Genomic DNA, 21829 nt, shown 5'->3' with positions numbered 1-21829 from the left:
ACCCTTATATAACCAAAGCAATACTGGGCATGGGGACCACATAAACAACTTGCTATTGTATGTAGATGACTCTTTGTCCCTTGGTATCACTCTGCTTCAACTACAACACAGGTTGTCACCACCTCCTGACTTCTCAGGAAGACCGAAAGTGCTTCCCTGGCAGCTTTTGGAATAGGCAAGAAGTATTTATGTAGTGAATGTAGATTTCATGAGGATTTCATTGGGAATTTTGAAGCTAAATTATTTTGTGTTAATTGTTTTAAATATCATACTATCAGTGAAAGACACACAGAATATTGCAGAATGATTCTTAACTCAGGAACCAGAATTTTCTTTTAAAGATTTCTTGGTGTTCCTGTGGGGCTGCAGAAGGATCACATAGCATTTGGGGATGAAGATGCAGCCGAGTAATCCAGTGCTGGAGCTTAAGATGCAGAAAATCTCCACAGCCACCATCATCTTCCCCTTGGTGCTCTGGTATGTGGGGAGGAAGGAGACCCAGACGCTGCAGAACACCAGCATGCTGAAGGTGATGAACTTGGCTTCATTGAAAGTGTCAGGGAGATTTCTGGCTAGAAAAGCCACAGTGAAGCTCCCCAGGGCCAAGACTCCCATGTAGCCCAGGACAAAATAGAAGGCAATGAGAGAGCCCTCATTGCATCCTAGAATAGTGTGCTCATGGTCAGAGTGCATGTCTGCTTCTGGGAATGGGGGAGAGAGCAGCAGCCAGATTACACAGAGGAGAACCTGAAACAAGGTGCAAAAGATAACAACAAAAATGGGTGCTCTGGATCCCATCCATTTCCTGCTTCTGCTGCCTGGTCTGGTGGCTCTGAAGGCCAGAACCACAATGATGGTTTTGGCCAAAACTGAGGAGACAGCCACTGTGAACATGACTGCAAATGTTGCTTGTCGAAAGAGGCAATTTATTGCAGTTGGGCAGCCAATGAAGAGCAGAGAGCAGAGGAAGCAGAAGATAAGGGAGATGAGGAGGATGTAGCTGAGATCCCGGTTATTGGCTCTGACTATGGGAGTGGTTTTGTGTCTCACAAAGACCCAGAGAACCAAAGCTGTGAGGAAAGACAAGCAAACAGCTATAGAAGCCAAGGCCATTCCCAAGGGCTCTTCATAGGCCAGGAAGGTCACTATTTTGGGGAGGCACTGATTCTTCTCCTTATTGGGATATTGATCTTCAGGGCATTTCATACATTGATTTGTGTCTGAAGAGGATAAACAAAGTCTTAATATTTTATTTTCAGAAAAATTTTTACTATCAGAGGGCCAGAAATAATTTAAAAAATAATTCAAATTCCTTAATTTGGTTCCAGAATCTGGTTGTTATGGACAGAGGACTTGGAAGGTCTGAGTTTGATTTCTGCTTCAGATAGTTCTGTGACTTTATGATGTTGATTTAGTCAATTTTCTTATTTCTACTTAAATTTCACTACCTGGAAAATGGGGATAATAATTATGCCAATCTCACAGAGTGTTATGAAGATCACATAACTTAACATATGGAAAGAGTTTGTTAAATTTTAAGTACTATATTTATTTTAGTAATTTTGATTTATGTGACTCTTCATATTCCCATTTGAGGTTTTCTTGGCAAAGAAACTGGCATTTGGTCTTTTCTCTTCCAGCTTGTTTTTCTGATGAGTAAGCTGAGGTCAACAGAGGCTAGATTTGAACCCGGAAAATGAATCTTCCTGACTGCAGGCCCTGTACAAGCCTTCTGAACTATTTAGCACATAGCTACTACATAAAGTATAGCTCTTATATGAAAAATATTGTCAGAATTCTTGTGAAATATGAGGTATTATTCTTAGTAATAACAATAATAACAATAAATGTGACAGCTATTTGTCAAAAAGCAAAGAAATCAAGTCACTGCTGAGTTCATTTCCTGGAATTGGACCATAATCTTTTTAATGGTTCTTCTCCTTAGCTTAGAGCTCTCTGTTCTTTATAGTGTTTTCTCACAGGAAAATGACTCCATTTTACTGAAAACATTATTCTTTTTGGAATGCTTGTGAAGATAACTTCCTTACAACTTTTTAAGATCTTGATGTGTTTCTCTTTCCTGATGATGCTTTGGATATCAATGACATGTTTGTATACAGCTACTTATTGACATTTTCTTCTGGACTTTACCCAAATCATCTTCAGGTTGTTTTGATGTACTTCAACTCTGATTGTTCTAGGTATATAAGTGGAAGGTACTGAGGATCGTTTGCCTGGAGAAGAGAAGCTTCTGAATGAACCTGGCAGCTGTTGGGATGTCTTTATTCAAAGAAAGTACTTACAGCTGGAGGAAGGAACAGAATTGATTTGTTTGATGCGAGAGGACAAACTCTGAAGCACTCTGGGAATTGAGTAGAAGCAATTTAGGTTCTGTGTCAGGGTAAATTTTTTTGTAATGTGAGTGATCTAGAAATGCCCTGAGATCCTCTCCTGGGGTATCTCCACGTTGGATGATTACTTTTTGGGTATCTAACATGGTGGACCTTATGACTGTTGAGGGCCTTCCAATTCTGAAGTACAATGATTGTCAGAGCCCATTATAAATAAATATGCAGCCATACTTCTCTCTATAAATAAGACACGTCCTAATGAGATGTTTTTATTAAAAGAACAATGGAGGAGATAGAGTTATATTTTAGTTCTAGGAGGAAAAATTTCTTCCTGCTTTGTCTTAGGCATTTCCCTGATCTACCCCTTCTATATCAGGCAAGGAGAAAAATGTCTGCTATATATTGGAAAGAGGTAGAATAAGTCCACATAAGCTATGACTTTCACTGATCTTTTAATGAACAAAGATGATTGCAAGATCTTTCTTCCCAGAGATCTTATGCCTGGAGGTAAGTGCTCTGGGTTAAATTATTTCTACAACATACATTATTTTCCTTTACTTCATTTTAGCAGTAATTTGCCTTATTTCAGCTTACTTGCAAAGCCTTTTCTGTTTAAGCTATCTTCAAATAATATTTGCATCTTCTCCAAAATCCTGGTTTTGTATTGAGTAAGTGAAAGTTGGGGCTGAAAGAGATTAGTGTGAAGCAGATTCCAAGAAATGTTCTGAGTGACAATTGATTTTGGATTAGGTAAATTTGTGTCTTCTTGGCAGCTATTGCACATCCAATGACTAACAGTCAGGTGAGACAACTGAGGTGAACTGAAAATTATGATGGTTTGCATTTCAGTATCCTGGCTAGTATTCCACATCTCTTCCTTAGCTGTGCTGCCATGAATGGTTACTTCATATTTCTCTACAACTAGTAAATCAATATTTACATTTTGTAATTGCTGTCCTGATGAAAAAGATTTGCTGAAAACTCTAAAGTCCTACATCAACGGGAAAAACATTTCAAATATGTATTTCTATCAAACTAACCCTGAACAATTGAATTACAGAGATTCTAGGCAAGAAATTCCTGCTTTGGTGGGCCTCAAACCCACAAAAACTCCTAGTATTGATCATTTTGGGCTTTCAGTCTCTTTGATCTTTCTTACCTTTCATTTAGCCTTTTCTTGGCCTCTGGAGTAACAAGTTTCCATTGCCTGGTTGTCACCTGGGAGACTCATTCAGTTTTATTTGGTTATCCTTCATCTGTGTTTAGTGAAGGAGAACAAAAGTATTCTCACAGACTCACCTGTCTGGTTGGAAATGTGCCTGTCTGTGCAGGGGACACAGTCAAAACAGCAGAAAGCCTTTCCCTCTTGGGATTTCTTCTGGAATCCAGGACCACAACTACTGCATCTTGACTGGGGAGGCTACACAGAGAAATATCCAATGGCTTTTGAAGCAGTATGGTTCATTACTTAGCACAATTTGTTACCTAAGCTTAGTAGCAATATATACAGTATTTTACTGTTTGATAAAGTCTACTTATGCTCAACAAAATAGTCATTCTGCCAAAGACTGATTCTGTTTTTTTGTTTGTTTGTTTGTTTGCAAAAAAGACGCAGATTACTAAACATTAAAGTAGTGATATTTCTTCCTACTTACTTCCTACTTAATATTAGGATCAGAACAAATAGCTGACATTTTCTTAAGCAATACAAAGAAATAAAACAGTAGAACGGGAAAGATAGGAAATTTCTTCCAGAAAATTAGAGATATCAGGGATAGAAACATGATGTAATCTGAAGAGTTTGGAAGAATACAAAATGTAACTATTTAAGGAAGGCCTTCACATCATCAATAATCGAAGTAGTGGGGGGGGGGGAAGGTTTGTTTCAAGAGAGAGAATAAAATCAAATGTTCCTTAGGAAGCATGCCATTGAGAAGACTGGTAAAAGAAATGGAATTCCAGCTGAGCTGTTTAAAAATCTTTAAAAATAGCACTGTTGTTAAGTGCTTCACTCCAATGCCAGCCAATTTGGAAAATTTGACAGCAGTGGCTGGATTGGAAAGATCAGTTTACATGTTTATTCCAAAGTGGTACAATACCAAGGAATATTCAGATTACGGAGCCATTGCACTCTTTTCATATCCCTGAAAGTTTATATTCAAGATGTTCAAAGCTAGGTTTTTATAATAAGGGAATCAGGAAGAGTCAGCTACTTTTAGGCAGAGGAATGAGGAATGAAATTGTCCATATTCCCTTGACTGTGGAAAATGGGAGTTTCAGAAAACAAACATGCAATCTTCTCTGCCTGCTTCATTGACTATATATGGATTGTGTTACCCATAACAAGTGTGTCTAGTCCTTAAAGAGGTGAAAGTAATAAATCACCTTTCCTGTCACTTAAGCAACCTGTATGCTGGTCAAGAAATATCAGATAGAATTAAATCAGAAAAAAACAAAACAACAACAACAACAAAAAAAAAACTAATGGTTTCAAAGTGCAGATTCTATATAACCAGGTTGCATATTATCCAGAATTAACTTTTCTGGGAGAAATACCAACAATCTCAAATAATAAGACAAAACTTTATGAGGAGAAATGGAGAGAAAACTCAAGAACCCTCTTGATTTGATTGAAAAATGTTTACATTTAAAGCTAGAAGTATACAATAAAAACAACAAAATAACAGCTAAGATCTTGCTGATTGGTTGCATCACTTCCTTGTTAACAAAGGGAGAAGGAATTGAAGCAGATAGATTTGGACAGCATAGAAAAAGCAGCAAAATTCTGTACAGACAAAGCTGTGGTTTTTCTGGTAACTATGGTTTTGAGATATGGACTTTGAGGAAACTGAACACTGCATAATCAACAATTTTGAATTGTGGTGCTGGAGAAGATTTTTGACACTGCCTAAAACAGCACAGAAATGAAACCAGTCAGTACTGACAAAAATGAATCTAGGCTAAACATTTACAAAGTCAAGCAGTGAAGCTGTAGCCTAAATACTTTGTCCCCATATTGAGAAAATGGAACCCACTAGAAAAGATCCTGATGTGACAAAAGGACAAATGAATCAGAGGAAGAGATAGATAGATACTATAAAAGAAACAAAACAATAGTAGTATTCATGAGATGTTGAGGAGAAAAGACCATGGTGTGGTATATTCCATGGTGTCACAAAGAGTTGGGAAAACGTAAATGTATAAAGAAAACAATATCGAAGGCTGAAATTGCAGTTTTTTCCTCACTATACAAGAATTAAAAAATCTCCTGGGAAGGGAAATAGCAGAATTTATCACCAGAAGAGGCTTTTGCTAATAGTATTTAGGACAGTGTATTGGAGAAGTATTTAAAAAGTTAATGGAGTTATTTTCCAAATCACTCAGAAGTATCAGAAGTTGGAGACTGCAGACTTTTTTCTGAATACACCCCCATGAATTTCCTCAGGAAAAAAAAAAAATTAAAACTCGTGTGTGTGTGTGTGTGTGTGTGTGTGTGTGTGTGTGTGTGTGTATAGAGTGTAAAGATAGTGCATCATTGATTATTCCTCCCACTTAAAAGTGATCACTTTATTAAATAAGAGCCATTATGCATTTGATTGTCAGAACTGAGTGCACCTATCCATTTCTTAGAAATCTATAAAGCTACTATATTGAGACTTGCTAATTAACAAAATAATTTATATAAAAAGCAGTATTTTTTTTTTGAAGTAAAGATTCTGAGGGTCTGGATGTGGAGGGACTGAATAATCTTAGTATTTCAATAACTTTCAGGAGCAAAGTAAAGACTGAACTTTTGTAGAGAAGGAAGAAGCCAGGAGTATCAATAGCTCTATACATATTTTGGAGTAGAAGCCCTACACTGCAAGAAATCCTGAGAAAAAGTCAGCTATTTCTTCAACTTTCCATATTGCCCTATATATTAACAGATAATATAAATACACATTCTTTTTGGTTGCCTGCATCTTTCTAGGAAAGTTAATTGTACCTCAAAAATAAAGAGGGTTGTAAGGGAAAGTGAAGTTGGATAGGGACTATATCTGAAGATTGAAATATCATGAGTTCAGCACAATTATATTTGAATCTATAAGTTTTAGTCAAATGTCAACCAGAAGGAGCCACTTATGAAGGACATTGATGTTATCTTTGCATTTCCCCAAATATTTACCGAGTCCTTAAGTTCTATTTGAATGAATACAAGATTATTGTATCATGTATATTGTATTTTTATGAGGGAGAAAGGGATTGTTTTATAACAAGCAAGATCAATCTCTTCTTCAACCCTACTGGCTATTCAATTTTAGCACAATTTAGATTCCTAGAATAGTATACCCTTATCATTATAAAACCTGAAAATGATTAATCTGTTTATACTGACTTGATCAGGTATTGTGATTTGTTTCACTATAGTAAAAATTTTAGATTTGTCAAATTTCATTTTTCCCTGTGCATTTTGTTCTTTAATTGTGTCAATGTCCAGATAAGGAAAGGGATCCCTCAGCAGAGAAATTAGTTTATAAATATTTGAGAAATTTATGTCTGTATGATATCATGTTTGAAATATATGATAAAAATTAGAAAATGTTTTCCCAATAAAGGGGTCTCGAGCTGGACATGAGAAAATGTAGGATATTATACTAGAGGTCTAGGGTACTTAGAGCTGAGATGTTAATCAGGCCACTGCAACTTCATAGCAACTTTACTAGGTTTAGGAGGAAATGGTCAAAAATCATGAGATCTCATAGGAAGGTTCTGAATATTCCTACTTCTCTTTTGGAATCCATGGACAGATGCATCTCCTTCTGCCTCAGCTATACGTTGGGAAATCTCACTATTTCTTGGGCTTTTCATCCAAAGAAATCCATGTTCTAGATTTTTTTCTTTGCCCTTTTTGGACTGAATTGTGCATGGAAACTTGATTTGTAAGCTGTTTCCTCCAAACCATTTTTGTAGCATTTGCTTTTAAAAAGGCTAGTGAATATTTTTATGGTTTATATTTTTATATTTATGTCTTTCACAAAGCTAACATCTTAATTATTCTTTACCGTTCTCTGCCTTGTGGTCCATACTATTGCCTTCTCTTGGATGGTGAATTCTTCACCATCTGTAGCCTGAGGAATAAACTCTCCCACTTTGACCAGGACTTCGGTATCATTCCTAAAGGTCAAATAGTTGAGAATATCATAATTTGCCACAGACTTCCTCTTTGTATCCAAGACCACCTGTTTTCCAGCACTATTGTTGAAGTGGATGTTCTTCAGAAAGGAATGGAGCTGAAAATGAAGAAAATAAAGAGTCATTCAGGGATATTTGGTAGAATCTATATTTTCTATTATTTCCCCCAATATTTTCTAATGAGCAAAGAAAATTGAATCCTACAATTTTTGAAATGTTATGGAATTGGATAACGAACAAGGATCCAAAAGTTCTCACAGGACTAGAGCTTTATCCAAATCTCAAGATTGAAGTACAAGTTTTTAAAGCAATGGAAAAGGCCAGAAATGTCTTTTCTCTGTTCAATGAGGGTGGAGTTGGAAAGAAGACAGTAAAAGGAAGCTTGCAATAGTGGTTTATTGTAGGTGGGGTGCAACAGAGCTTACCCATATAACTGTAATGATTTATTAAGTACCCATTATTTTCAAGTCCCTATACTGAGTGCTTAAGGTCTGATATGAAAAAAATAAGCATGTGCCTTCAAGGAAACTTTGTTCCTTTGGATGATATTTCATTGAACCTGAAGAATAACTACTGTGTGATTCAAGGAAAAGGAAATATCACAATGGAATGGAAAGGTTAAATATTTATATAGCATCTATTATATGTAATACACTGTGCTAAGTATTTTTTTTTTTTATCAATGTCATCTTATAAATGAAGAAATTCAAAAAGGATTTCTGGCAAAAAGCATTTGAGCCCACAAGGAAGGTAGAGTCAAGAGGTGAGTTTGCATTATGTCTTAGGTTCAAGTGACTGGGCAAACACTACAAACTTTTGTAGTTTGGTGATGCAATTCTAACTCATAGTACATTCAGTAAGGTTTTTTGCTGAAACATAATATGTTGATTGAAATGAGTTTGTAGAAGTGGAATCAGACAATGCAGGACTTTTAATTCCAAGCTGAGCATTTTTTTCATTTTCTCTTAGAGGTTATAGTGAGCTGATTATAATTTCTGACCAAGAGTGTGATCAAGAGAGGGACATATTCAGATATTCTTTATTATGATCTTGTTGATCTTCTTTTCCCAAAAATCTTGTAATAATTGGGTTTTATATTACTGTGTTCTATATTTAAATTTATTTTATATACCTATGTAAGCACTAGGTTCCTATGTCTCTCTAAATTTTATCTTTATTATTTATATATTCATAATAAATATACATATATATAACTATATACAACTATATATAAGATGTATTTACACAGTTATATTTATGTTGCCTTTTTCCCTTGTCAGATTCTTTAGAGAAATTTTTAAAAATCTCTGTTTCTATCCTATTGTATATCATCTTTCCCTTAGAACCATTCTAAATGCTTATTTCTTGACTGATTGACAGACAGCTCTGTAAGTGAGGAGTTGGAGATAGGATTAATAAGAATCTAATAGTTAAGATGCTTTTTCATTCGACAAGCACCTATCAAGTGCCTCCCAAATCATGTAAGTATCTTGCTTATACTGGAGACTGAAGAAAAATATAAGAGAATTTTCTTTTTTTAAGAAGCTAATATTTTAGAAATGGTGTTATGTAAAGGGCTAGAACTGAGCAATGCACTTGGATAATGAAGCACGTGAGACTAATTGCCAATTGGACAGTTCCCTATTAACTTGTTTGAAGGTTGACCCTCCCCAGCTGTTCTGTGCTGACTTGATTGGTGGGACAAAGGGGGGAAGTGGCATGTGTGGGAGGAGTAGGAGGAGGAAGAAGAGGAATTGAGACTCAGACGCTGAGTCAGTCTCTCCTGGCATTTGAGGGAGGAAGGTGTGTGTGAGATTGCTAGGTTTAAGCCCCTGACTTTGACTGTAAAAGATCAAAAATAAAGACGTTTAGTGATCCTGATTCCGGCTGATTTCTGGGAAGACAGAGTTCCAGCATTTTGGTGTCCAAACGTGGGGCTGGAACCCTAGTTCCACTTAAGTCCTCCGGTGACCAGGAGATTAGTGAATATTCTAACAGAAATAAGGAATTTACCTTGTTAAGGACTAAATCAGCAATCTCTAATAGCTGAGATGGGGCAGGTGTTAGGTACAAACATTCCCTCGGCCTCAGCCGACCCAGATACAGCCCCTGCTCCTGCTCCAGCCTCCCCTAGTAGTAATCCTATAGAGGATATAATTGAGATAATTGACGAGAAGAGTTTACTTGTAACCAGCCCACAAATGGATAGTCTTTTAGACTCATTGAATCACACATCCCCTTGGTTCTTAAAGGAAGAAAAACTAAGTGTAGATAACTGGAAGCTAGTGGGACTTGAAATGAAATAATTTTACACAAAAAATGGGCCTTATTCAATTTCTGCAGAGGTATTTTATATATACAATGTGATTCAATTAGACTTAAGCTATCAAGCAAGTTATAGGAGAAGGAAAAGTTCTAAAACTGAACAGAGGAGGAAGTGTGAGGAACAAAAGATAAAAGATAAGCAAACTCAAGACCTTGTGAGAGGGCAAGGGGATATGAATGAGGAATTAGGGTGTGTTGACTCTGATTATCCTGAAGAAATTTCAACCCCTCCTACAGAGCAGATTATTGATCAGCCCACATCAACTCCACCTTCAGGGATGGAGGGAGGAGGAGTAGTGGGAGGGGCAGTGATATCATCAGCACCTCCCCCCGCCCCCCAGCAATCACCAACACGCATAACTAGATTACAAAAAGGGCTTATTGAAGCCATTCAAAATTGAAAAGAAATAGATAATGACTTCAAACTTCAAATTTTTCCCGTGATTCAACAGCATAATTCTACAGGTCAAGAAAGTAGAAGATATGCTCCTTTTAATATGGATGTCCTTAAAGACCTGAAAAAAGCTTGCACTCTCTTTGGGGCTACATCAAATTATGTTAAGATGTTAATACACAATTTGGCTTATGAAACTTTAACCCCTAGTGACTGGAAAAATCATTGCAAAGATGTGCTTAGAACCTGGACAAAACTTGTTGTGGCTTTCTGAATATAGGAGGAGTGTTTTAATATCTCTGTTTCTTCTCTCTACTATTACCTGCCCTTGAGGATTAAAGGGTATGCCCGTGGTATGTAAAATCTTATACTGTGCACAAAAGTGTGCAAAATATTTAGATGTATATGTAGGTCCATTGTCTGTTTTTATTGCTTGTGGCACACCCATAATTGCAAATGCTTGCATAAGGAATTCAGTGACCACTCAGGCTGTCTCTTTTGCTGCTGGTATTGCAAATGTGAATCCTGAAAAGGTGTCTACCACAACGTGGATAAAAGATAGATGACCAAAAGATTTATATTGGGTCACATCCATTTGCCAAATTTCATTAGGTCTCAAACCACGAGGGTTCTTCCTGGAGGGAGTGTAGGAAGGCAAGCTGTACAGGCTTTTACTATGCTCCTAGCTTCTTCTCTTGTTATTCCAAATTGTAAATATAAAGCTCAGGCAGCCTAATGATATTTAGAATGAGATTCTTGTGCTTCTTGAAATAAAGGAGTACTGGCTAACATGGTTAGAAGGCTATCTGCCTTTGAATTACCATCAAAAATAGGACCTGGAAGTTCACTATGAGAGTGGACATGCAAAATATAAATCTTACTTGGATGCTTTCTCACTCGCTCTTGAAGTTCCTTAAAGAGCTGATATATATTGGAGGCTACAAATTTTATTTGGGCTGTGGCAATTCTTTGTACTACACCTACTGAATAAGCTGAATCAGATATTATATTTATGTCTCCCACATAATAAGCAAGAGCTAGAATGACTGTATACAATTCATTCTGCTGAGTGGACTGAAAAGGAGTTCTGATTACTCTATAGTTAAGTCATGAGAGTATACAGCACAAATATTATGTTTGGATGCATCTGTAAAAATAGTTGGTCCTTTAAGAGGAACTTTAGAAACCTTTTCTTCAAGAATCCATTGCCAATTATGTAACAATCTGGTTATCTGTAATAGAGACCCGTGTGTAAAATTTGGAGCCATGGCTAATAAAATTTGCCACTCTGGGATGGTTTCACAGCACAGTTAACTTGTGCATTAGTATAAAAGGTGTATATCTTGTCAGGTCTTATTCCAGATAATTGTACTGCTCATTTAATGGCCTTTAATAAAATTCTAGCCACAAGCACTGGGTAAGGAATATTCTGGTTTTGTTCTGGTTGTGCTGGGAGGTTCAACCATCTATCACACTGTCTCCTTGATGAAGGACTGCTGTGGGTGCCTCTTTTGTAGCAAAAACTGATATTTCCAAGGGTTTTTGAGTGACTCTTTCAACCACATTGGATAAATCCAGTTCAACTTGTCTCAAAGCCTCAAAGCTCAAGAGCTTCTTTTATAAGCTGGCATGGTGAATTTAAAGCACTGTCTCCCCTTAAAATGTCATATAATGGTTGCAATTGACAGGTAGTCAAACCTAGCATGGGACGCATCCATTGGATATCTCCTATCAATTTATGAAAGTCATTTAAGGTGTTTAGCTTCTCTGTTCTTAAGGAGAGTTTTTGTACTGTAAGCACTTAGGATATACTTCATATCCTAAATATTGAAAAGGAGCATATCTTTGAATATTTTCTGAAGCTATGTGCAATTTATAATTCCTTAGTGTTTCTATGGTTTTTTGTAGACATGCTTCTAACATTTGTTCCTCAGGTGCACATCCCAATATATGATCCATGTAATGTAACAATATTATTTTTGGAAATGCTTTTCTTACTGAAGTAAGAGCAGCAGCAACATACATTTGACACATAGTAGGGCTGTTTTTCATTCCCTGTGGCAAAACTGTCCATTCATATCTTTTATAAGGCTGAGCTAAGTTAATGCTGGGCACTGAAAAGGCAGATGTTTTCATATCCTCCTTATCTAGAGGGATAGAATAGAAACAATCCTTAATGTCTATAACCCACAGAGGCCATTCTCTAGGCAACTGAGTAGGAGATGGAAGTCCAGGCTGAAGAGTTCCCATAGTTTCCATCTGTTCATTTACTCTTCTTAGATCAGTTAACATCCTCCATTTTCCAGATTTCTTTTTCACCACAAATACTGGGGAATTCCAAGGACTTAGAGAAGGTTGTAATTGTCCTTGGTCAAGTTGTTCCTGTACTATGTCTAGTAAGGCCTGAATTTTATCACTACCTAAGGGCCACTGTTCTATCCACACTGGTGTATAAGTTTTCCATTGGATAGGAACAGGTGAAAGTGGTGGCAGGCCTTCAACAGCAGCCCTGCCTAAAAACCCGAAGTCCTCATTTTTAACCCTAATTGTTGTAAAATGCCTTTTCCCCATAGATTGATAGGGATTTTTTCAACTATAAAAGGAGTAAAAACTCCTGTTTCACCTTTAAATATCCATCTTTAAGGGGTAGCACTAACTTCAGCTGCTATTGATCCTCCTACCCCAGACATGTAGGTGTCTGCCTTAGTCTTTGGCCAGTGACTGGGCCAGTTGGCACCTCTAATGACTGTGCGATTTGCACATGTGTCCACCAGTCCTTCTAATGCTATGCCATTTATATAGATGGTGAGCATAGGTCGGTCAGCTGTCACAGCTGCTGTCCAGTATATTCCTGGGTTTTTCTGCTTGGAGTCAGAACGTGGGTAACTGTTACCAGATTAATTATTAGGGATCTTTTATCAATAAACTTGATGCTGCTACTTCCCCTGGTTGATAAGTCACACATTGTCTACCTTTGTTAGTGACTGGGATATTATCTACACATTCCCCAGTTTCCTACATCAGTATATGAATGAACACTGTCTTGTAAGTACTCTCAGGAGGTGAAATGGTCAAGCCTACTGTCCCTGGAGGCAAGGGATCCATAGGTTGGAGAGGAACAGATTTCACCTCTCCAGGGGGTATCTCAGTTGTCCCAGCTGCATACAACTCTATCCTCCCTAATTGTTGTCCCTTTCTCCCATCATGTTGCTTCCTGGCTGACTGATTGTGTAATCCCTTTCTCCCCTCAGATGGCTTCCTGGCTGATTGGTCATGTCTGGGTATTGGACTTGGAGGCACTCTCTGGGTGTGGCATCGGCTGCCATCATGCCCCAAGTGTTTTTTGCCTGGGGCCCTGGAGCTGGGCCCCTCGTTCCATTTCCCTGAATCAGTCTACTCTCTGAGGCCCCATGGAGTCCTCTGTTGCATTTTGGACATGGGGTTTGGGGTCTTGTTCTCCCAGCCTGTTTTCTCACTCTGTCTCTATGCCAACATTGAGCTTTCAGATGGCCTACTTTACCGCGTTGACGAATCTCTCTGGAAGTCCCTTGCCAAAAGGGACCCTGTCTTCCTATGTTGGGATCTTGGGAAGTCTGCACAATAGCCTGGGTATAAAAGGTATTTGTGCCCACTGTGGCAGTGTCTTATGATCTCCTCTAAAGGAGCATCCTTACGTAGTCCTAGTATAATCCTTCTACAAACTTCATTGGCATTGTCTCTAGCAAGTTGCCTTACCAAAGTGTCTGTTACTTCATTTTCACCATTAGTCCGTGTGACAGCTGTCTACAAACATGCCACAAAATCAGCAAAGGGTTCATTAGGTCCTTGTACAATTTTTGTGTAGGTCTCACCCTTGTAGTTTTTACTGGGGAGAGAAGCCCATGCTTTGATAGCAGCAGCAACAATTTGCTCAAATGCTTTTATGGAGTAATTAATCTGTACTGAAGCATCTGCATAAGAACCTACAGTGTTATATAAATTCTTTTACTGAGATTCAAAATCCCATGTTAATATTTACATAAAAAGGATTAACTAGGCAGCAAATAAGATAGAGCACTCCCCTGGAGTCTGAGGACTTGGATTTAAATCTTACTTTAGACACTTGATATTTTCTAACTGTGGGACCCTGGGTAAGTCACTTTAACTCTCATTGTCTTATAAAAAAGGAAAGAAATTAGATCTAAAGCTGGAAAGACCTCTGTGACTATTTAATTCAATTTTTAAATTTACAGATTAAACTTAGGAAAATCAAGAAATATGTTCTTGAGTCAGGATTTGAATCCAGGTTCTCTGGCTTTAGAACAAAAGCTCTGTCCATTGTACTATGTTGTACTGGAATGTACTAAGACTGCCAGAGTAGGGAGAGATGCCTGGTTCTCACTAGTCCATGGTGGAGGCAGGACTTTGTAGTGTTGATGGTCCTACCCTTCCCTGACACCCTTCTCATCAAAGACCCTCAGGTACCATTTAATCTGGATTCTCATTCCTGCATTCTGTCAAAGGATCTGAAACGATCCAAATTCTGAAATGATTAGAAATGAAGGGACATTTTCAGTTTGTGGTGCAGAGGGCACTCACTGAAAAAAGTGGGAAGCTGATTTCCTAATCGTGTATATCTTTTCTGTATATAACATTCCCACAACAAGAGATTTAAGAATTAGTGATTAGGTAGGGACAACCTTACCTTCCATGGATGAAAAACCCCCTTGTCTCCAAATATATTAGATTCCTTTTCTGATGTCACCAAGAACATTTTATGAAGGGCCCAGGCCACAGCATACACAGCAGTGTGGACAGTGTAACTCTGGTCAGACATAGTGATGTCTAAATAGCTCAAACGTAATGTGTCCAAAGAAGCATTTGGTGAACAGACCTCTACATTTTCCCCTCCATGTTCATATGTACACCTAAATGCAGTGTTCCAGAAGTTTTTAAGAAAGATATCCTCTGGGTATTTGGCAGGGTGAATGGTTTTCAGAAAATGTTTGAACCCAGGAATCTTACTTGTCTGGTCTGAGAATATCAGAGCTCCATGGAAATTATTGAAATAGATGTAACTGGGTCTTTTGGCAATATCCCAGTGACTGCTGGTGATCCATATTCTTGTTACAATGATATGAGGAATGTTGCCAAACATCCAGCTCAAGAGTGAATTTGTATTTCCATAAATGACAATCACCTTGGCTGTTGACAATAATATGTTTGCTAAAAATTTCTGATAAAAGTTAATGTCCCGTGACTGACCAGTGATGATCTTTTCTGTAAAGGCCACACAGACATCATTTCTGGTCATTTCTTCTTGAAGATCTCTCAGGAATTTTTCACTTCTTGAATCATCTGAGGCAACAAGACCCACCCAGTTCCATTTGAAATGCAGCATTAATCGGACCATACCACGTATAAGATAGATGTCCGTGGGGGCCATCTGATAAACAGAAGGAAACTGAAGTGGGTCACTTACGAGTGGATCAAAGACACCATAGCTGATCTAAATAGGAATCAAACAGGAGCCTTTTTCAGTTTAATGAGTTCATGGTAAGAAAAGATTTCTCTGCTCCACCATTCTGAACCTATTTTCTTTATCCTCCCTCTATGTAGAATTAACTCCTTCATTTCTATCTGGTATAATACTTCTTATTATTCATGGCTTCAGCCAGGAGTTCTCTCCTTTATAATAACTGCTCTAGGTTCAATAGATATGTGGGGTTTTTTTTGTTTGTTTTTGTACTTCTTTCCCTAACATTGAATCCAAGGATTTGGAAATATTTAATATATATTAACAGCATTCAATTGCCTAATTTCAAAATCTTAGCAGGGCAAAACATGCTGCTTGTTACAAGACACGATGAAGGAAACAAGTCTGATTTCCTCAAAATTTTTGTTTTCTATTTCTTCTTTGAGAGGCACTTGAAAGATAAATTTGCCACTAGAATGCTCCAAAACTGTTTGGGAGCAGAATATAAATTGGTAAACTTTCAAAAACTTGCCTCTGTCCTCCAACCAAGATAGGCTAAATTGAACTTATAATTTCTTACCTGTGGGAACTTATAAAGCTCCAGTAGGCTTCCCATAGAGAACGTCATTTCAGAAGTGGCTCCTCCAATGACCCCTGCAGATTTGCCCTCCTTCTCACAACTGTAATTTGGAATGGTCTGTCCCTGCCCTGACAGCCACATGAGGGAACTCTCCAAGGCCCTCTCATCATTGGGATAGGCATTGTAGATGTGGAATCCCAGAGTAATGTTGGGTAACAGATTGGGGTTCTTGTTGATCTCTTCTACAGCAAACATTAATGCCAGGACTTGATAATAGTGTTTCGGCAGCCACCTGCAGTGGGAAGGAGATATAACCCAGCTATAAGGGTTTTCCCCCTCTTAACTTTATCTGGCTTGAAGACATTAGGGACTGTACTAGAAATTCTCTCTGATTCTCATTTAAATTTACTATCACATTTAAAACATAAAATGGCTCTCTACCAGTTACTAGCTCATCTCCAAAATTACCCATTTCTTTGGTTTGCCAAACTTTTTAGAAACTCAATTCTTAAATTAAAAAAAAAAAGGATACTCAGCATATAGAGAATTAAAAAAAATTTGTTGGGGAAAATGGTCATCAGTTTGTATATATGAGGTCTCTCACCTGAAAACATTATAATCTTCAAATCTTACATAAATTAGAAACAATAACCAATTACATCTTAAATAAAGAGAGGTACAAGAAAGACATTTTTCCCAGGGTTAGGAACTGGACAAAAATTCATGATCAAAATGGTCATGAATAAAACTCTATTTATTACACTTCTAATTTAAATGTTCTTATTTCTAAGATATATAAGTAATTTTTCCATGTTTGTAAATACCACTGCCATTTTCCAATTGATGAATTTTTAAAGGTTTTAAACACAACTATCAATACAAGGAATCTTACCTATCCCTATCTATAAAGAAAAATGCTCTAAAAGGCTAATAATTACAATAATGAAAATAAAACCCAATCTGAATCTTGACCTCACATATATCATAATGATAAGATTAACTCTTAAAGAGAGAAATTTGTATAAAAATGTTGGGTAACAATCACACTAATGTATTGTTGATAGAGGTATTAATAAACTTTGCCATTCTGGAAAGCAATTTGTATTTATGGTGAACAATTGACTGACTTTTGATTATCTCTTGAGTAAATAATCTCTCAAAATGGTGAAAATAGAGAAATATGACCTCTATGAAATGAAGTACTTCCTTTTGAAGTGACAAAAATATGGACTTGAAAGTGTTGCCTACTGATTAGGGAATAGCTGAACAATTACATATGAGTGTATTGAATACTCTGTTGTTGAAAATGAAGCAATATGATTTCATAGAATCAGTATAAAATTTGTAGGAACAAATATAGTATGAATAATGATGATTGTTCAAAAATTTAAGCTATGTATATGTATGTATGTATATTCTTTTATGTAAATGTATTGTTACAAATAACAACTTATACTTTAACAGCAATATTGTAAAAATAACATGTCTAAAGATTTCAGAACTCTGCAAAAAGTAAAGATCCACAAATGATTGTTAAGAAATGATTAGGAAGAATATACATCCATCATTACAGAAAACTGATGGACTGATGTGCAAAATAAGACACTTATTGTTGATTGTCCACTAAGAAAATATTCTTGTTTGATTATGCTTGTTATATGGCTTTTTCTTTTCTTTCTTTTTTTCTAAAGATAAATTGAAGGTGATACAGAAAAATTAATCTTTGCTAATTCAAATTATTAGTTAAAATATAAGGCAATAAGTACTTACTCATATTCCTTAGTATTGTTTTGAGGGTTCAACCAAAACATTTTCCAAAATGGAAATTTGCTCAATTTATGAAGAACTAAAGGAAAAAATCCTCCAATAACAAGATCACCATCTCTGTAGTATGTGGAACTGAAAGTCCTTTTTAGGCAGCAGAGGGTCCCTTCCTCCTTAAACTCCGAAAATGACATTTTTGAGATCAGGAAGAAGAAGAACAGGGAATACATCAGGGAGACTGCTGTCCAATTCCCAGCCAAAGTCAACCTGCCTTTTAGCCAGATTTGTGATATGTGGTGGAGAAAGCAGGGCAATAACAGATTTGTCAACTTCTGGTGCTTTAGGAAGGGAAAACTTTCCTGCAGGCAAACAGTCTCTTAGATATCTTCTCAAGCTTAATTCTGCTCCTCATTCTTGTGGAGATAGAATGTAATATGACTCTGGCACATGTCAAATATAAGCATTGCAAGTTAGATCAGAATTTATTTATGAGGATTGTCCCTGACTAAAATATCATTGATGTTCTTGTTTGTCTCTATTGATAAGATCCTGTGTTTGTATCCCTCCAGCACAGAGAGGAAGCTTAGTCCATCGGGGACTCTTGGGAACTTTGTTGCTTGAGGCTATGCACCTGTGTCCCTGTGTCTGAGTAAAAAACTTGTTTTTCTCAATCCTCCTTCCCAGTTCCTCTGTTCTCCTCACTACTAATTGGCATCAAGTGGGTTGGAGCCCCAGTGACCTCCCCAGAGGCAGAGGAATATCATGCCATGTGAGAATGTATGTCGGAACTTGGGTAATTCTGGTCTGGTGCATCAGCATAGAGTGTATGAGAGGTGACAAGGTCATATGCCTTTGTAATGATTATAGCTTTAAGATTACTGTTACTGTCAGTATTAAGTGATTGCTAATATTATTAACATTTTTATATACCAAAATAAACAGTTGAATTTAATCATTGCCTTCTAATTGGTTTTTATTAATTTCCTCTATTTCTCCTGGATCTCTTAAATCATTTTCATTGAGCTCTGGTCTTTTCTTTTAGAAATACCTCATACTCCTTTACTTAAGCAAATATCCATATTTTTTTTTTAATCAAGATTACACTTCATTTTGCTAGATAAGTAATTTTTATTTGCACCACAGGTTTTGTCCTACAAATAAAATGTTCCAAGGCCCATGGTCCTTAAGGGTAGAAGCTAGTAGGTCTTGGAAAATCCTGATTGTTTTCCCACAGTATTTAAATTGTTTTTGCTATTGTTGTCTGTTGCTGTTTTCAGTCTTTTGACTTTTACCTCTGAGTTTTGAAAATTGGTTATGACATTTTTATAAGGTTTATCTTTCATATGGTGATGGTTGGATTTATCCTTTTAGTACTTTTCCTTCTTAGAATTTCAGGAAAGTTTTTCTTAATTATTTCTAATAAAGTAGTGTCCAGATTTTTTTGTTCATAACTTTCAAGTAGTCTGAGTATTCTTATATTTGATGTATTTTCCAGATAAGTTTTTTTCTCTAATGAGGTATTTCAACTTCTCTGAATTTTTATAGATATTATAATATTTTAGGAATGTCATTGATTCCATTTGCTGATTCTAATTTTCAAGGAATTATTTTTTCCCTTAAGATTGTATTTTATCTTTCTCATTGGATAATTTTCCTTCCAGAATTTTCTTGGATGACTTTTCTTGTCTAATTTTCCTTTCTCTCTTTTGTTTTTTTAATTCCTTTTTAAATTATCCAGAGATTTTTGCCTATGTCTAGGTAGAATATTCTTTGGGTGTAGAAGTGGCGTTTTTCACCGCACTATCATTGTCTGGATATGTATCCATAGCTTCTTTCACACCAAAATTGCTATCAAAAATCAGTTTTTCTTTTTTTTTTTTGCTTACTCATTTTTATTTTTCATTTGTTTTATTTTTATCAGCTTACTATTATTATTAACAAGTTTTAATCCTTTTTTGTGGCTAATGATTCCCTAGTTCTTAGGTGTTTTTTTTTTTTTCCTGAATTCTATCTGTGGACTTATAACTCAAGGACTACTGCTTACCTGTCCCAAAGTACAGCCCTTCTTTCTCCAAAATGTTCTTGTTATCTGTGGCCCTGCCATCATTGACCCAGTACTTACTCCTTCCTTGCCCACACTCACAGCCTGGAATCACTTCTGGTTAGCAGTTCTAGGCTTAGCTCCCAGAAATAGTAGGGGGTCCTTCAAACTTTCCTCTCCTCATTTTCTTTCCATCTTTTTAAAAATGAAAATTAGTGAATATTCCTGAGCTTAAATTTCAGGAGGCCATAAATGATTTAAAAATTGAGGTGAAATTTCTCAAGGCCTAGTAGGCTTCCTTCAGGGGCTACCAGGAGGTGTTTTCACTGCAGTCAGATCAAATCTAAGCCCCAAAAGTTTTCTCTGAGATTTTCTCAAAATGTCTGATGAGGACAATTGTTAAAACCCTTTAGTTTTTGCTGTAATAAGTTCAATTTTGGCTATTTTCTTTCTGTTTATGCAGGAAATCTTAGAGAGCTAGAAATTTCTGATCTATTCTAGAATCTCAGAATGCTCCCTTTATTAAAATGAAAATTGTAAAAATAATTGTTGCTGCATAAATACTGTGCTTTCATGTTTGGAAGGAGTTATCATATTTCATTTGATATTCACAATGATTTTGATGAAAACTTTATTTTGTTGTTTGTCTTGTACAGAGGTGCCAAATAGCCAAATAGAAGCATGGCTGACAGCAAGCCCCACTGTAGATTAAATTAGATTAAAACGTAATGGGGAAATAAATTATAACATGATATTATTATAATCATATATAATATAATAATATTATACTAATAAATAAATTGTAATAAATAAATCATAATAAACAATTATAATAAATAATAATAAAATAAAATTAAGAGAATGTTAATTAACCATTCTTTTTTTTTTTTCTTTTTTTTTATGAGGCAATCAGGATTTAGCTTTTTTTTTCCCAAGGTCAGGCCGCTAGTAATTGTCAAGAGTTTCACTTTTTCTATCATTCCAATCATGGCTGATTCCTTATAAATGCCTTTGGGGTTTTCTTGATGAAGATATTGGAGTGGTTTGTAATTTCTTTCTTTGGCTTATTTTACAGGTGGAGAAACTGAGGCAAACAGAGTTAAGTGACATTCAAAGGGTCATGGTGAATGTAGGAAACCAGATTTGAATTCACACCTTACTCCAGACCTGGTATTCTATTGCTAGTCAATGTACCAGCTAGCTAGGCACCCTTAATGATTTACTTAGGCTTGCCTTCCATTTTGAGACTATAAATAAATGCCTAGACTTTGTAAGTCATTTGAATAATTAACTCTTACATGTACAGTCACATTAATATTTATATCTATCTCTCTATATGTATTTAAACATTTATCATTTGTATCTGTTCTGACTCTCTATCTCTCTGATCCTTGGATACTACTACATACAAAAAAGGCAATATACATCGATCATGATATAATACAAATAAATTATGTGATACAAAGAATTTTAAAAGAAGTCTTTAATCTTTCTTTCACATAGGCTAAAGATTATGGGGAAAATAAAGGTAAAAACAAAAAGTGGGGTTTCTCAGTAACCAAGTGTAGAAGATTACACATTTTATGGATGATGAAATGGAAGAGAAGCTGGCATTCTTGCAGATGTCATGGAAGAAGTTTTATTTTTTTTTTTTAACTCAAAGATAGTTCAAATGGGAAAAAGGAAAGATTAGTATGAAAGCTGGCATTGGGACCATGAAATTGGATGACAGTGTTGCGCTGCCTGG

At 36.3% G+C, this 21829-nt stretch overlaps 1 protein-coding gene across 1 annotated transcript; it reads right to left on the bottom strand.

Moving 5' to 3' along the window:
* Window positions 1–315: 315 nt before the first annotated feature.
* On the bottom strand, window positions 316–19094 carry LOC141562614 (vomeronasal type-2 receptor 26-like). The gene is made up of 6 exons (XM_074302618.1): window positions 19090–19094; window positions 16278–16569; window positions 14927–15730; window positions 7394–7621; window positions 3651–3771; window positions 316–1220 (listed from the first exon to the last, which is right to left on the bottom strand). Exons 1-6 carry the CDS (start codon window positions 19092–19094, stop codon window positions 316–318), a joined length of 2355 nt encoding a protein of 784 aa, XP_074158719.1.
* Between the last annotated feature and the right edge of the window lie 2735 nt (window positions 19095–21829).

The sequence above is a fragment of the Sminthopsis crassicaudata genome, chromosome 3, assembly GCF_048593235.1.
Source record: "Sminthopsis crassicaudata isolate SCR6 chromosome 3, ASM4859323v1, whole genome shotgun sequence".
Classification (NCBI taxonomy): domain Eukaryota; kingdom Metazoa; phylum Chordata; class Mammalia; order Dasyuromorphia; family Dasyuridae; genus Sminthopsis; species Sminthopsis crassicaudata.
Note: the sequence above shows the minus strand (reverse complement) of the source record. Positions and strands in the feature narration are given on the sequence as shown.

What these genes read in the sequence shown, in the direction of transcription:
- LOC141562614 (XM_074302618.1), bottom strand. An exon ending in AGCTTTATAAGTTCCCACAG is followed by an intron (nt 15,731 to 16,277) that starts GTAAGAAATTAT and finishes ATTCCTATTTAG; the next exon opens with ATCAGCTATGGTGTCTTTGA. An exon ending in GGGTTTTTCATCCATGGAAG is followed by an intron (nt 7,622 to 14,926) that starts GTAAGGTTGTCC and finishes CTTCATTTTCAG; the next exon opens with CTCCATTCCTTTCTGAAGAA.